Below are 16,917 nucleotides of genomic sequence, written 5' to 3' on the forward strand. Positions count from 1 at the left end.
ATGACTGCATATAGCTGCGTAATTTAATTAATAAAAAATCCATTTGTTGGCAAATTGCTGTGGTGTAATGGAACAAACACTCTAGGATGTGCTGTTACAGGAAAATACTTTGCATTGGTCATATTATATTCTCCTTGATTATTTTCCTATAACAGCACATCTTATATTCTTTATATATTATCTGTATTATGTCTTCTAATGTATAAATTATGTCTTAGCACTGTTTGAGGTGAGTGTGTGATGCGGTGTTAAACTGGAGGCTATAAGTGTCCTTTATTTGTTACAACCTACATGGCTTTAGTGCAAATCTACAAAAAAAAAAAAAAAAAGAAGAGAAGACGGATGATACAGTAGTACCACAGGCCAAGGATATGCAAGTTTCCAAAAATAAAAACAAACAAACATATGACTTAAAAGTTGCCTGAATGACTGGACTGTGAAAGGCAGTCTCTTAGCAAACTCTGTGATGGAAGAGACAGTGGGGCAGAGTTTCTCTACGAAGGGTCACAGGGACGAGTGTTCAAAGAGAACCACCTGCGTCTGACTCACGTTCGAGTGCCTGGAGAGCCGCACAGTGCCAATGCGGGAATATACCTCTGCGTCAGACTGAGGGCTAGGTGGGGTAGTGTAGATGATGGGGTGCGGCAGAGGTAGAATGGAGGGAGGTCGAGATGAAGGTGGCGGTGGTGGAGGAAGGAATGGAGGGATGACTGGTTGACTTGAAACCACAGTTGGAGGTGGAGAAGATGATAGTGCCTCCACAGGGGGAGAGGAATTCACTAAAGATAAACCTGGGGGTTCATGTGGGTGTTTCAAGGTGTAGTTTGCCATGTGGTAGAAGCCAAAGTACTCCAAAGAATTTCCTGCCTGAGCCAAATGCAGTTTGTGCCGCAGGAGAAAGACACAGTAAAACAGAACCAAGATGAGGAACCCGGCAAGAACCACAAGCACCAAGGCCACGTTTACATCCCAGCAAGCCAAGGTCTTACAGTTGTCAGATGGGGAGCCCTCTGCGGATGGCTTGTGTCCTACATGCGGAAGTATTAGCTGTTCGGAACACTTCACGTTTGTTTCAGTGACTGTCGACATGGCTGTTTCCACTACTGAGGACACATCACTGCAGACTGGTGTCTCTGTAGAGGCTGTAGCAGTTGAACATGGCAGAGCATCTGCTTCAGTCTAAGCCTAGCTCCTCAAAAAATAGTAGCAGAACAGAATAATTAGGAAAGCAAATATATTGCGGGAAAAACAATCTCAGAGTAGATTAACTCTGATGTAAACATAAACACAGCACTGCACTTACTATTCAGCTTAGCTTTACATCTCTTCAAGATGAGGAAGGCTAGTTGATGCTCACAGGTAGACAAGTGAGCCTAATAAGATATGTTTAATGTATTATAACATATACATATTCTGTATATTTACCAACACAACATGAAGACAGACCTGCATCTTTAAACCTCATTTAAAATTCTCTAAATATAGAATGGTTATAATTGAGCTGAGATATGTTTGTGGCTTTTTTTTATTTATTTACAAACAAGCTAGATCTAATTGGAAAAATCCTCACTCTTAATCACTGTAATTAGATACTTGGCACACAGCATGAGTCTTTTATCTGCAGCTTATTTACCCTGCAAGTGCACCTGTCTTTATAAAGCATTATTTTAGTGTCTCATCAGGATCTGAGAGCTTCTTTGTGAAGCCACACAAACATGATTTAGGAGTACGTGTTTAGTTTTTTCCCTATTCAATTGCTATTCTCATTGGATTCCAGGCATTACAGAGCTGTGTGTCATTGTCTAAGTTTTCGGTTTTGTTACTACAACTAGTAACAAGAACTGGAGCGGTTTGCTTTTTGAACTCACTTGTTGTTTTTTCAAATCTTATTAAGGTTAATTGATCATTTACACTGATAAATATAAGCTCTTTCTACCCACAGGTTACTACAGAAGCAATAACATTAGAATGAGTGCACAGATATAAAGCTACAATTTGGAGCGGTACTATTTTTAGAGCAGAGTTAGAGAAAACAATGCACAGCCAATCAGAATCCAGAATTCAACAACACTGTAATAAAATCTGTAATAAAACACAAAAAACGCATGTTTAAAGACTTAGAATAGTAGAAGAGCTCGACTTACTTGAGCGCTCATGCTATAACCAGCTTCTACATGTAGAGACCATCATAAAAAGTTAGGTCCGGAGCTCTCTGGATGGGAGGAAACTCAGCTCTCTCAGGAAACAGAGCATTTCCTTAGGCACATTCCTGACTAGTTATTGGTCACACTGGCATATACAGAAAATAGGCAAATGACACTGAGTGCTAGCCATGGAATGTCTATTTTTTAAATTTCTATTTTCTAAAATGTATAAATATATATATATATATATATATATATATATATATATATATATATATATATATAAGACAGATGAGAAAAAGGAGACATTAAGCCTTGTATTTTAGTTGAGGTGGTCATGTAACATAAATGTATGTTTCTGACAATTATGACATAAAGATCACACAGGCTAAATATGTTAACGTTAATGTGTGGAATGCATTTAAGTGCAAACTGCACTGCAAATGGCTTTTCCTCAAGAAGCTTTTACTGAAAAAGAGCCATTACTGTTAAAATTGAATCTGTTATTATAAAAGCACATTAAGGACCTCCATTGCTTTCAAAGTCATTTAATATCAAAAGCAAAATAGGTAACCCTAACCCTGAAAATGTTCATACACATGTATGTAGTGAGACAGAAACGGTTCAACATGGAGCTCTGAGTGTTTTTAGTTCTGGGACATAATTTTGGTCATGTTTATAGACAACAGAGTGTCATATAGTCATCAGCATTAACATCAGCAGGTTTGTATGAGACACAGAACAACCTCACACCTATAGAGCCGAGTGTGTGATGATTTAGACATGCAGTTTGCTACAAACTACAGATAGTTCAGTAGAATCGAGTAGACTACTGTAGAATAGAATAGAGTAGAATAGTAGAATAAAGAGGAGATGAGTAGAATAGATTAGAGTTGAACAGAGTAAAGTGGAATATAATAGGGTAAATTAGAACAGAAAAGAGTTGAATAGAGTCGAGTAGAGTAGAGTGCAAAAGAATAGAATAGAATTGCTAGACCAGTGGAGAGTATACTAGACTAGAGTAGAATAGAGTAGAGATGAGTAGAGTAAGTGGAGTAGAGTAATGTAGAGTAGAGCAGAGTAGAATAGAGTGGAGTAGAGTAAGTGGAGTAGAGTAGAGTAGAGTAATGTAGAGTAGAGCAGAGTAGAATAGAGTGGAGTAGAGCAGAGTAGAATAGAGTAGAAATTAGTAGAGTGGAGTAGAGTAGAGCAGAGTAGAGTAAAGTAGAGCAGTGCAGAGGAGGGTAGTGTTTTTTTGGGTTTGACGACCCCAACTCATTCACACCTCAGCACACCCCACCCACACTTTTGCTTTCAATCTACCCACTGAGAACAACTGTGGCACAGAGGAGGAGAATATCCCTCCACCCACAATCACAGCAGCCCAGGTGTGCAGAGAGCTGAGGAGGATCCATCCCAGCAAATCTGCAGGCCCCGATGGAGTATCTCCACGACTACTGAAGGCCTGCACAATGGAGCTGGGAGAACAGTGCATCTTTAACCTGAGCCTGGAGCAGGAGAGGGTACCTAGGCAGTGGAAAACATCCTGCATCATCCCAGTCCCAAAGAAACCACGCCCTGGAAAGCTGAATGACTTCAGGCCAGTTGCCCTGACGTCTCACATAATGAAGACCATGGAGCAGGTGCTGCTGCACCACATTAGGCCACATGTCCTCCACACCCTCGACCCTCTGCACTTTGCATACCAGGAGAAGGTGGGAGTGGATGATGCAATTACCTACATGCTACACAGAACCCTGTCTCACCTGGACAGCAGCAGCGGGGCTGTGAGAAAAATATTTTTGGACTTCTCCAGTGCACCATCAACACCAACTTCAACACCATCCAGCCGCTGCTCCTCAGAGATAAATGAACAGAGATGGGAGTAAGCTCACACCTGGTCGCGTGGATTACAGACTACCTGACAGGCAGACCTCAGTATGTGCGACTGGGGGATTGCAGGTGTGACTGTGGTCAGCAGTACAGGAGCGCCACAAGGGACTGTGCTCTCTCCAGTCCTGTTCACCCTGCACACGTCGGACTTTCAGTATAACTCAGAGCTCTGCCATGTGCAAAAGTTTGCGGACGACACTGCTATCGTTGGCTGTATCAGGAAGGGACAGGAGGAGGACTACAGAAAACTGATACGGGACTTCGTTGCATGTTGTGACTTTAACCATCCGTTCCTCCGCCATGTGACACTTTAACTCCACTCGGGGTGGGAAAAGTCAGTGCTGACACTACTCTCTGTCCTGTACTGTACAACAAACTACTCTACGCACCATACACTCCTATTTGCACAGGACTCTTCAATACACTGAGATTCGCACAAGACTCATAAACAGGCAGTTTTTGCAAATACCAGGTTTTTGCACATCACCTCACTAGGCCTGTACCTTTAAACTGTTTTTTTGCACATTACTTATCTTATATTCCTTACTTATTTCACTTACTTATACTTACTAATATTTACTATAGGTTATTTGTCATATTTTTTGTAATATTTTGTTAAATTGTGTTATATTTTGTAATTTGTTATATTTTTTGTTATATTTTTGTACCCTTAAATTTGGGTATTTAAGTTTTTTTTATTTTTTATTTTTATAATCCTTTTTATTTTATTTATTATCTGTGCTAGTGGATACTGCTGGAAGCTTTAAATTTCCCTTTGGGATGAATAAAGTATCTATCTATCTATCTATCTATCTATCTATCTATCTATCTATCTATCTATCTATCTATCTATCTATCTATCTATCTATTTAGAGTAGAGTAGAGCATTGGAGAGTAGAGTAGAGTAGTGCAGAGTAGAGCAGAGTAGAATAGAACAAAGTGCAGAAGAGTAGAGTAATGTAGAGTAGAGCAGAGTAGAGTAATGTAAAAATGAGTAGAGTACTGTAAAGATGAGTAGAGTAATGTAGAGTAGAGTAGTGTGGAGTAGAGTAGAGTAGAGTAATGTACAGTGGAGTAGAGTAGACTAATGTAGAGTGGAGTAGAGTAGATTAATGTAGAGCAGAGTAGAGTAATGTAGAGTAGAGTAATGTAGAGCACAGTAGAGTAATGTAGAGCAGAGTAGAGTAATGTAGAGTAGAGTAATGTAGAGCAGAGTAGAGTAATGTAGAGTGGAGTAGAGTAATGTAAAGCAGAGTAGAGTAATGTAGAGTAGAGTGGAGTAGAGTATTTATAAAGATTCCTTATTTTTCTGTTTCATATTTGCACATTTTTTCTACTTTGCTACTGCTGTAACATGGAAATTTCCCCACTGTGGGACGAATAAAGGTTTATCTTATCTTACAGTAGAGTAGAGTAGAGTAGAGTAGAGTAGAGTAGAGTAGAGTAGAGTAGAGTAGAGTAGAGTGGAGTAGAGTAGAGTACAGAGTAGTTTATTAAACCCCAAGGGGAAATTTTGTGCTACAGCATCCACAACAGAAGAGCCCCATTAAGACTGTTCTCAAGACATTAACAGTGTTTAATAATCTCACAATATCGCACATGTAAGAAACACATACATGTAAATAGCTGTATACAGATTACTTTCACCAAATATAGGTGTAATGTCTGCCAGTAGTGCACATCATCAGGTGCTGGATATTTTTAATGCTGATACTCTGCCAGTTCTCAGATGAAGCTGCTGGTTTCATGGTCCTTGTTGATCCGGCCTGAGGTAAATTCTTGATCTATTTAGCTGTTTTTCTTTATGATCCTGCTCTTTTTTCTACCAATGTGTTGCCTTGGGCCGCCTGTTTAACTGGCTTGTGTATGACTTTGTATGACTTTAACAGGCCCACTGGAGCATTTTTTGCTTCTGAAAATAGCATGGATGTAGAACTGCCTCATGACTCAGCTGTCCCCAAACTCTACATTAATTCAGATACATATACAATCATGTTCAAAATGAATTCTATGACAATAAATTCAACATAATCTCTCTCTCTCTCTCTCTCTTTTTTTTTTTTTTTACAAAAAATGTTTCTATGTACAAATTCATTATTATTGCATTTTGCATGTTCCCCCTGTATTCATGTGGGTTTCCTCAGGGTTCTCCAGTTTCCTCTCACAAGGCAAAAACCACACTGTTATGTGGATGCTAAATTCCCCCAGATGTGAATGTGTGGGTGTGTATGTGTGCCGTGGGATAGACATTAATCCCTCTGCTGCCATGCAACCAGTGTTTCTGCCCACGTGATACAGAGCCTGATATTTTCCACAGTGTTGCCAACTCTTTTCAGAAGAAAGCAGCTAATGCATACTCAAAAAGTCACTATAAGTCCCCAGATTGCATCACAGACTAATTTGCATATTCATTGTATCAAGACAGTTATTTGCATATATTGCACGTTACATGAAGAATAGAATAGAATAGAATGTATTTCTTATTAAAAGAAATTATCTTCTTTATTATCTTCTAGTCATTACAGACTATCTGTTTACATTTTCACAAAATTCTGTCATTTTTATAAAGAACACAGACAAAAAAGTAGTATTAAGGGGGGTCAGGAAATAGACACAAAGAATATGATTCCAGGTGGAATAACTTGCTTTTATTACTATAAATATCGCCAAGAAGTGAATTGTGAAAACATACATGCACTGGTGGACAAACAATACTGAGCACTCGTCATTGTGAACACAAGCACCACCCGCTCATGCTGTACACACTGGTAGTGAGTCAAGTAAACCTGCTCTATCACTATATAACTAGCAGCTTGAAGAGAGTGCATGATTCAAACGTCTGATCCAAAAATCACTATGTTCTTTTGTATATTCTCTGGCCACAAACAAATCATCAAAATCAGCACACAGTGAGCTATCTGGAGGAGGATATAATTAGTGGATTGAAAAAACATTCCCATCTTCAAAGCTTCTTAACTTAAGAGGTGAAAAAGGGAAATTTGTGCCTGTTTTGTGGTGCTCATGTTCATCATTGAATTTCTTTGTTAATGTCATTCTCCACAGTGGTGCTTAATGAAAGTAGATAGTTTTAATAATTTGTAGTTTTTCATAAGTATTCTGTTTATGGGCCATATATTCAAATATATTTTTAATATGTTTATCTATTCAATGTAAAGGCCATTATCTAACCCATTTCTGCACTCATCCTAAGTTAATTAGCCTTTATTTGTCGCATATACAATACTGCACAATACGTGAAATTCTTAATCCATATATCAAATACTTTAGGAGGTTTGGGGTCACAGTGCAGGGTCAGCCATGGTGCAGCACCCCCGGAGCAGAAAGGGTTGGGGTCCTTGCTCAAGGGCCCAGTGGTGACTGCTTGGTGGTGCTGAGGCTTGAACCCTGATCTTCTGATCAACAATCCAGAGCCTTAACCACTTGAGCTAGCACCAACCTGATCTGATCTGGTTATCTTCAAACACTAAAAATAACACCCAACCGGTTTAAAAAAAAAAGGTTTTTAAAAAAAATCTATCTATCTATCCATCCATCCATCCATCCATCCATCCATCCATCCATCCATCCATCCATCTATCTATCTATCTATCTATCTATCTATCTATCTGTCTGTCTGTCTGTCTGTAAAATACAGCAGTGATATGGACTACATATGGTAAAAAGAGCTGAGTATTTTTGACTGATGGGTGAACTCTCACTTTCTTTACACCAAGACACTTTTTTTTATTATTTATTTATTTATTTTGCTTTGATGAAAAATTAATGAATGCATAGACACAAATGGGCTAAAGCCATAAAACAAACAAACAAACAAACAACAACAAAAAAAAAACTTAAGCAATAAAACACAACCCCCACAACCAACAACACCATCACCACCACCTAAATCTAAATGAACACATTTCTTATTTCAGCTTATATTTAGTGAGTGATACTTGAACATCAAATATTCATGAGCTTTTCTCTTAAATATATTCCGATAAATGTAGGTCTGTTGCAGTTGTTCTGAATGGCTCGGTATGATTGGTGCTTGAGCTATTTCCATTTCCTGTCCCTGATTGACGTGCGTCACCCCTGTCATCACCACCGCCTCCCGAGTGTGGAGAAGCTCCTTCAGTCTCCTTCAGCTGGCTCAGGCATCAGCCTGTGTGTGTGTGTGTGTATGTGTGTGTGTGTGTGTGTGTGTGTGTGTCTGCTTGTTCAAATCAACTCACCAAGCTCCAGCTTGTATGTTGAAGAAAGTTAGAGGTTCATGCTAGTGTGCAGGGTGTGAGATGTGAGAGTCAGGTGTTGATAGTACCCTGAGTCATGACATTTACCACACAATATTAAATATACAATGAATATCTTAGGACCATAAGCATTATAAGTGTGAATACATTTACTGTCAAAACCTTAAGGTTTGCTAACCTATCTGCTTACAGTATTTACCTAGTATTTATGATTGTTATTATTTATTATTGTTATTCTTTGCCCCAAAACAGCAGGAAAAAGCTAAGAAAAAAGAAAAAAAGCTGCAAATAATCACCTAATTCATTCAGCTGTAAAGAAAGTAACTTCAAAGAACTGAAATCATTTGAAGAAAAGCAATGAACAATTTCCCATCTGCTGATTTCTGAGTGAAGTCTAGAAATAATCTTTTAAAAAAGCAATTACAGCGGGGTCACAGAGTCTTTCCAAGTCCTGGAATAATTGTGAAAATGAGAAGCAAGAATAAAAGTAAAGGAATTATTAACTGTCCTGATGAATTTTAATTCTTATTTAATAAAATGTTTTTTTTTTCACTTCCAGGTGTGAGAGTAGCACTTCTTATCATGACAGCCAGTTATCTTTCTTGCATTTCTCTAAAACAGCACATAGTAAAAAAGCCCAGGGGTGTCCCCTGTCACATCTTCTTTTCCCCGAACACTGCACACGACAAGGTCATCCAGCTATCACTTCCACACACGGGATGACCCTCAGGCCTCGGCTGTCATGAAAAATCCTCTCTCAACCATGGCAGGAACGTGTGAAACTGGCTGATTTTAGGAAATGTTTGCAAAATCAGCCAGTTTCACACATGGAGATGATGAGCAAAACATCTTAAAAACACATGAATAAGAAGTAACAGGAAAAGCAAGGTCTCTGTATCATCAAGGGAAAGCATTAATGAGAATTAGACTCCAGAGACTTCAGCTCCACTGACATCCTAATTAGAATAAAGCACTTAGTATAGATTAATGATTCATATTTTTAATTCACTGAGACAGGAAAGGCCCAGTATACTGTTTGTTGTACTTACCCATCACTGGATCTTTTTCTCTTCCATGACTGAAGGATAAAGATCAGGGATATGATGAAACATGGGTTATTGACAATAATTCTGATAGTACATGAAGGCATCATAATGGAGAGCTTACATATCAGTATTTCTAATCAATATTAATATTTCAATATCAAAAGATTTTTTATTAAATTCTGAGGCAGGGTGTTTTTTTTGTTGTTGTTCTTGTTTAAACTTTTTTTTTTTTAATCAAAAAATGTTGGTCTATTTTCATTTTTTTTAATGGTTCACCCACAATACTGCTCAAGTGCGCTCTAAAGCAGGGGTCTTCAATCTTATCCGCAAAGGGCCAGTGTGGTTGCAAGCTTTCATACCAGCCAAATAGGAGGCCCACTTGATAGTTGATTGGAGACCAAGTTGAACTGATTAAACAAGTGGAATCAGATGTGGCTCCTGGTTGGTTGGAATGAAAGCCTGCAGCCACGCTGGCCCTTTGCGGATAAGATTGAAGACCCGTGTTCTGAAGGAAGCGATGCAGCAGGACATTAGTCCTTTATCTGTCTGGCGCTCTCACCACCTCATCTGTAGGCTCTGCTTCAAAAGCTTCAAAAAATTCAAAGCTGCCATCATTGCCATCACACTCGTCATTTGTCAGTAGAATGCTAACTAGCCAAGCCAAATCTCTGCTGTAACTGTAGCTTCATTAGATTTTGGGATTTTGAGTCCAGCATTCGTGTCTCCATTACTTCTGTGCTGTATTTTTCATGAAGATGAATGAAACCATGATGAAGATGACATTACTGGAAAATAGTAATGAGTGAGAAGAAGAACAAGAAGAGCAAAAAGAAGAAGAAGAAGACAAAGAAAAAAAAGACTCACTTATGCTAGCACTAAAATGCAAATTCATTATTGACATAAATCTATGAATTAGTAAACAGTTCTATTTTTTTTTTTAGCCATTGCTAAGCTTTTTCAAATCTCTTTATGTGGTTAACAGATCAACACTCTATTTGAATCAAAACGTTTACTTGGGTAAAGCTACCTTTTTCATGGGGTCACTGCTGTAAAAACGATTATGGGTGCTAACTTTCGCCAGAGGTAGTAGCACAGCATTGACTGGCTTGCTCTGACAACAGCAGGTGTAGTTTATGTCATGATTCTACTAATACTGTTTGGTGTTTCAGACAGAAACATATTAAAATGTCATTACGAAGCTCAGGAACAGCATGTGCTGTTCGTGGCTGCACTTACAACCAGGTGAAACTCAGTTTGTGGCTAAAAGAAGACTGGTACATACACAGACCTCAGGTTAAGGCAGACTGCTTCTGTGACTGTACAATTTTCATCAAGCTTTCCAAAAGAAGACAAAACTAAGTGAAGAATGCAAATTCATTTTCCATATCTTTAAGCAACACACAACTTATTACTATGAAGGTACTGGCAAGACTCCGAGTGACACTGCAGTGAAAGGTTTGTTTACGTCGTAAAGGAAGTTATTCCCTATCATGGGGTTTAGGAAAAAGGTGGACACAAAATGCATTCAGTGAACACAATTTTCAAAATTCATTTATTCATTTCTTAGTCAGTGCATCATTTAGCAAAACTGTGTATTGCTATAGCTTAAACAGAAAATATTTGCATACACTATTTGCATACACTACAACATATGCATTATTTACACTATACAGTACCCTGTGATGCAGCATGCACAATGGTTAAAAAAAGATACGGAGGTGGGTCGGACACTTCCCCAGTTGATAGTTATTGTGTAATTGGGGTGAGTTATCCAGTGGAGGAGAATTGTGCTGATTGAAGAAGTGGATGGGGTTCACACCCTGGTAAAATTATAGCCTGGTCCTCAGATAACCTAGAGCCTTACTAAGCAGCAGTATTAGGCAGCTCAACATCGTTTTATTTATTTATTTATTTTTAAAGATGTCTATGAAACCACTTCCAATGCAGCACATTGCAGTGCACTGGGGAGCCACTACACTATCATCTACTTGGCTGGCACACTCAGTAGGGAGGCAGAGAAGAGCAAGTGATGAGGGAAAGGGCTCTTGATGCTGAAGAGGAGCAAAGGAGACTACGGTCTGAAAATCTTAAACATTTGCTGGCAATCAGCTTGTCTTTCATATGAAGGAGAGAAAAATCGGGGAGGGGGTGGATTTTTGCACAGCAGCCCACTGATGGCCTCTTGAAAGAACCCACACTATGGGAGAAGCTCCCGCTCCCCTGCCGGACTTCAGTGATTTATCTGGATGCTTAATGAAGCCTCTCTGTCCACAGAGAGTGAGCTCAATCACGCCCAGGCTCAGGGCTTATAAATATTTATCTCATCAGACACAAAAGGCCACTGTTACACTCTTTGTAAGTCAAAAAGAAAAAGAGCAGATGAATGTGTGAACCATGGGGTTTGATGTGTGTGTGTGTCTGTGTGTGTGTGTGTGTTATGGGATAGATGTTTTAAAATTTTTATACTTTATATTTGTAACAGTACTCTTTACTGTACGAAGCTTTATGAACAGTTAGTGAGATCACTGTGTGAATCCACTGTTCAAAAAGAATTTGAGAGCATAGTCCATAGCACAACATGTAAACCTCTTATCAGCAATATCAGAAGGACAGATTATAATTCACAAAGAAATACAGAAAAGAAAAGTTATGGAACCAAGATTAACCTGATTGAAAGGCCAAATTGTGGAGAAAGAAAGGCTCATGATCCAAAATATACAATCTCAGCAGTCTAGCAAAGTGGAGGTAGTCTCATGTCTTGGGATTGCATGACTGCTTCTGGAACAGACTCACTTTTGTTATTAATGATGTAACTCATGATGGTAGAAGCAGAATGAATTCAGAAGTCTACAGAAACATTCCGTATGTCAATTTACAGAGAAACCTAATCCAGTCTCATTGGGAGGAACTTCATCATGCAGCAAAATACACTGCTAACACGACTAAGGACTTTATCTAGGGGGAAAATTCTTTAGACTTTAGACTGGCCAAGTCAGTCAGCAGACCTTAACCCGAGTGAACATCAAAAAAAACTACAACTAAAAGAGTCTGTGGTGCAGGTTTGGAAAAGCATAAAAGAAGAATGCTACAATTTGGTGATGTCAGTGGGTCACCAGGTTGATGCAGCAAGGGATATGCAACCAAATAATTTGTGGTATTTACTTCAAAACTATGTGTTCCTGGGGCACTGGTGGCTCAGTGGTAGGTTTCCCGCCTCTCATGTGGAAAGCCTGGGTTCAATTCCCAGCCACTAGATGTAGTGCTGGTCCCAAGCCCGGATAAAATGGGAGGGTTGTGTCAGGAAGGGCATCTGGTGTAAAACCTGTACCAAGTTGATGTGCGGACCAGTTGGTCCGCTGTGGAAGCAGCCGAAAGATCAACAACAACTTCAAGACTATGTGTTCCAATAATTTTGCTTGGTTGGTTCTGAGTTATACATCTACATGTCAATAGCAGAAAATTAATGCTGGAATTCTGATGTATTGTCTCATATTTATCTTTTCATCATAAACCCAAATCACTTCAGTGTATAGCAAAAACAATCTAGACCTTGCTGTTTCAATACTTTCATAGGAGACTGTACATACTGTCAGATAAACAAGTAAGATGGACAGATGGATGGACAGATAGATGGATGGATGTCTGCAGTGGTAAAACATTATACTGAGAGAAGGGAAAATAAATTCACGGCTGCCGTATCACATTTATTACATGCCTGGAGAAGAAATTAGAGGCATTTAAAAAGAGCCATTCATTAGTCAAATATTAAATACCTAATAGGCATATAATGTGGTGTGCAGGGTCATTTAATCAACCCCGTTAAAAGCAGCCAATTTCCATATTCAAGACTTATGTCTCAGGGTCAACCAAAGAAAAACGTGCCCTTGAATAGCTGTAGTGTGTACCCTGAAGTCTTTACAGCACAAGCGCATGCTGTACATCAGCCAGCAAAGTACTAGACTTTATGTGGGAAGCCGACTCCTCTAGTGAACCTTCATATGCAAGTCACTCAGTTTGTTGTTAAAGGAACAGCTCTGCAAAAACACTCTACACAATTTCTCCTAGACACAGTTGATCAGACATTTGAAGAAATAAGAACATTTAATCTGTTGAATCCTGCATTCCAACTGGACAGAAAGTGTTAATTAACCTCTATGACGAGTGCAACTGTAAATCACAGGTTTATATTAATGCCTTTCTTCTAATATGTTTGCATATTTTAATAGTAACAGGTTTTATGATGAAGGTTTCTGTAAAGAGAAATTGATTAAACATTCCTCAAAAGGCCCTAATGTCAGTGCTGTAATACTGTAACTTCAACATAGTCTTCAGGATAGAAGTGTTTACACTTTGCTGTTTTTTTTTTTAAATATTATTGTTGTTTTTTTGCTTATTAATTTCAGGAGAATAAATAGATACATTCCACAACATTAAAAGTAATAGAAATTTGTAGCAGTTGGCCATTACTGTGGAATAAGAGGAATAAAACACTTGGGGTGTGCTGTTGTAACATCACACTACCTTGTTGTCTTCTTCTTCCTCCTCTTCTTCTTATTATTATTATTCTATAACAGCACACCCCCAATTGTTTTATTGCTTATTAAGCATACACTACCAGTCAAAAGTTTTGACACACCTTCTAATTCCATGGTCTTTCCTGATGTTTATTTCTTTCTACATTGTAAAACAATGCTGAAGGCGGCCGAAATACACAATAATGTCCTTTGAACAGTTGATACTGAGATACCTTCGTGTCTTAAAATAACAACTGACTGTTTTTTTTTGTCATTACATATGGATTACTTAAGTCCATGTGTGTTATTTCATAGTTTTGAAATCTCCAGTATTGTTCCAGAATGTAGAAAATAAGTCACTAAACAAAAAACATTGAATTAGAAGGTGTGTCCAAACTTTTGACTGGTAGTGTACATTGGTCTACTACACTATATATAACAACCTGTCCTATCCAGCTGGATTAATGGTATTTTGTACTAACCCATAGACTATTAAAAAATAAAAAAGAATCGAATTAAACAACATTAAAACTTAAGCACTTACCTATACCTATCATTTCTCAGACTTGCTAAATGCTTGTTAGAGCCCTTGTCAGAGTTACTTTTTTGCTGTGATCTTATTGCAAAAATTTCTGACAGTCCACCTTCTAACTTCCACTGGTATTTTTTAAATAGTGTAACAGACAATGAAATGAAATGAAAAAAAAAAATACTAAAAAAAAAAAAATATATATATATATATATATATATACACACTATATTGCCAAAAGTATTCGCTCACCCATCCAAATAATCAGAATCAGGTGTTACTGATCACTTCCATGGCCACAGGTGTATAAAATCAAGCACCTAGGCATGCAGACTGTTTTACAAACATTTGTGAAAGAATGGGTCGCTCTCAGGAGCTCAGTGAATTCCAGCGTGGAACTGTGATAGGATGCCACCTGTGCAACAAATCCAGTCGTGAAATTTCCTCGCTCCTAAATATTCCACAGTCAACTGTCAGCTGTATTATAAGAACGTGGAAGTGTTTGGGAACGACAGCAACTCAGCCACGAAGTGGTAGGCCACGTAAACTGACGGAGCGGGGTCAGCGGATGCTGAGGCGCATAGTGCGAAGAGGTCGCCAACTTTCTGCAGAGTCAATCGCTACAGACCTCCAAACTTCATGTGGCCTTCAGATTAGCTCAAGAACAGTGTGCAGAGAGCTTCATGGAATGGGTTTCCATGGCCGAGCAGCTGCATCCAAGCCATACATCACCAAGTGCAATGCAAAGCGTCGGATGCAGTGGTGTAAAGCACGCCGCCACTGGACTCTAGAGCAGTGGAGACGCGTTCTCTGGAGTGACGAATCGCGCTTCTCCATCTGGCAATCTGATGGACGAGTCTGGGTTTGGCGGTTGCCAGGAGAACGGTACTTGTCTGACTGCATTGTGCCAAGTGTAAAGTTTGGTGGAGGGGGGGATTATGGTGTGGGGTTGTTTTTCAGGAGCTGGGCTTGGCCCCTTAGTTCCAGTGAAAGGAACTCTGAATGCTTCAGCATACCAAGACATTTTGGACAATTCCATGCTCCCAACTTTGTGGGAACAGTTTGGAGCTGGCCCCTTCCTCTTCCAACATGACTGTGCACCAGTGCACAAAGCAAGGTCCATAAAGACATGGATGACAGAGTCTGGTGTGGAGGAACTTGACTGGCCTGCACAGAGTCCTGACCTCAACCCGATAGAACACCTTTGGGATGAATTAGAGTGGAGACTGAGAGCCAGGCCTTCTCGTCCAACATCAGTGTGTGACCTCACAAATGTGCTTCTGGAAGAATGGTCAAAAATTCCCATAAACACACTCCTAAACCTTGTGGACAGCCTTCCCAGAAGAGTTGAAGCTGTTATAGCTGCGAAGGGTGGACCGATGTCATATTGAACCCTATGGATTAGGAATGGGATGTCACTTAAGTTCAAGGCAGGTGAGCGAATACTTTTGGCAATATTGTGTATGTATAAATATATATATATATATATATATATATTTTTTTTTTTTATTATTTTTTTATTTTTTTTTTTCATTTCATTTCATTGTCTGTACCACTTATCCGATCTGTTCTCGGGTCACGGGGAGCATGTCTTTGGACTGTGGGAGGAAACCGGAGCATCTGAAGGAAATCCACCAAGCACAGGGAGAACATGCAAACTCCGCACACACAGTGAGCGGGAGCAAGACTTTAAACCCAGGAAGCTAGGTGCTAACCACTAAGCCACCATGCACCATGCACTAAGCCACCATGCACCCAAGAACTTGAGATGAGTTAATATTTCAAGGCCACAATCTAAATATCTCCTGGTAACAAATGAATACGTTGTGGTCACAAAACACTAAAGTTGTCCATGGTCTAAAAACGTCTTAAATGTTTAATCTCATACTTCCAGTTAATTATTTAGCAGGAATGGACAAAAACTCTTTTTGCTATGATAATTTACTTATAATGACATAAGACATAAGAATCTACATAAGAATCTGTATATCTGTTTCATGACAACAGTGAATCCATAATTATATATTATATTAACATTTATTTTTCATTTAACAATGCACTACACATATGACAAGAGTGAAAGCAAGCAAGATTTAACTTGGGCTCTATGTTAGATGGAAAAGATGTCTGGAAAAATTCTCCTAATTAAGATTCATCCAACACGTGATTGGCTCCTTATTATGTGCCTAATTTGCAACCTTCCTAATCATCTTTGTAAAATATTATCTAGGTGATTAAAACAAACTCTTGTCTCAGTGATTAAGTAATTTTAGTGATTGATGAATTTTACTGTGGGTTTAATTGGCACTAAGAAGAAGTGGGTTTCCCCTTCGAGATTGTACTATAATCAGTCATCTCATTATAGCAATAACGGCCATTAGATATTAGATTCTGCACCTAAAGCCCACAATCTGTCAAGTAAAACAGAATTTATTTTGGCTCACAGATTTTAAATTTCTTGTCACAACACATTCCTGGAGATGATGAGCATCTGGGATTTTATAATAACACACTGGCAGACGTCCTTACAAGGTGACC

At 38.9% G+C, this 16,917-nt stretch overlaps 1 protein-coding gene across 4 annotated transcripts; it reads right to left on the bottom strand.

Moving 5' to 3' along the window:
• Window positions 1-207: 207 nt before the first annotated feature.
• On the bottom strand, window positions 208-2,246 carry LOC131368787 (uncharacterized). Of its 4 annotated transcripts, XM_058414910.1 has the most exons (3): window positions 2,145-2,223; window positions 1,304-1,373; window positions 208-1,192 (listed from the first exon to the last, which is right to left on the bottom strand). In XM_058414910.1, the coding sequence occupies exon 3, from the start codon at window positions 1,087-1,089 to the stop codon at window positions 505-507; it is 585 nt and encodes a 194-aa protein (XP_058270893.1). In that variant the 5' UTR covers window positions 1,090-1,192; window positions 1,304-1,373; window positions 2,145-2,223; the 3' UTR covers window positions 208-504. The 4 variants fall into 4 exon arrangements, with proteins under 4 accessions (XP_058270893.1, XP_058270892.1, XP_058270895.1 ...); XM_058414909.1 differs by lacking the exon at window positions 1,304-1,373 and having other exon boundaries at window positions 2,145-2,246; XM_058414912.1 differs by lacking the exon at window positions 1,304-1,373 and having other exon boundaries at window positions 208-1,189; window positions 2,145-2,197.
• Between the last annotated feature and the right edge of the window lie 14,671 nt (window positions 2,247-16,917).

This window comes from Hemibagrus wyckioides, linkage group LG18 (assembly GCF_019097595.1).
Source record: "Hemibagrus wyckioides isolate EC202008001 linkage group LG18, SWU_Hwy_1.0, whole genome shotgun sequence".
NCBI classification, from domain to species: domain Eukaryota; kingdom Metazoa; phylum Chordata; class Actinopteri; order Siluriformes; family Bagridae; genus Hemibagrus; species Hemibagrus wyckioides.

What these genes read in the sequence shown, in the direction of transcription:
- LOC131368787 (XM_058414909.1), bottom strand. Translation starts at nt 1,089, where the DNA reads ATGTCGACAGTCACTGAAACAAACGTGAAGTGTTCCGAACAGCTAATA.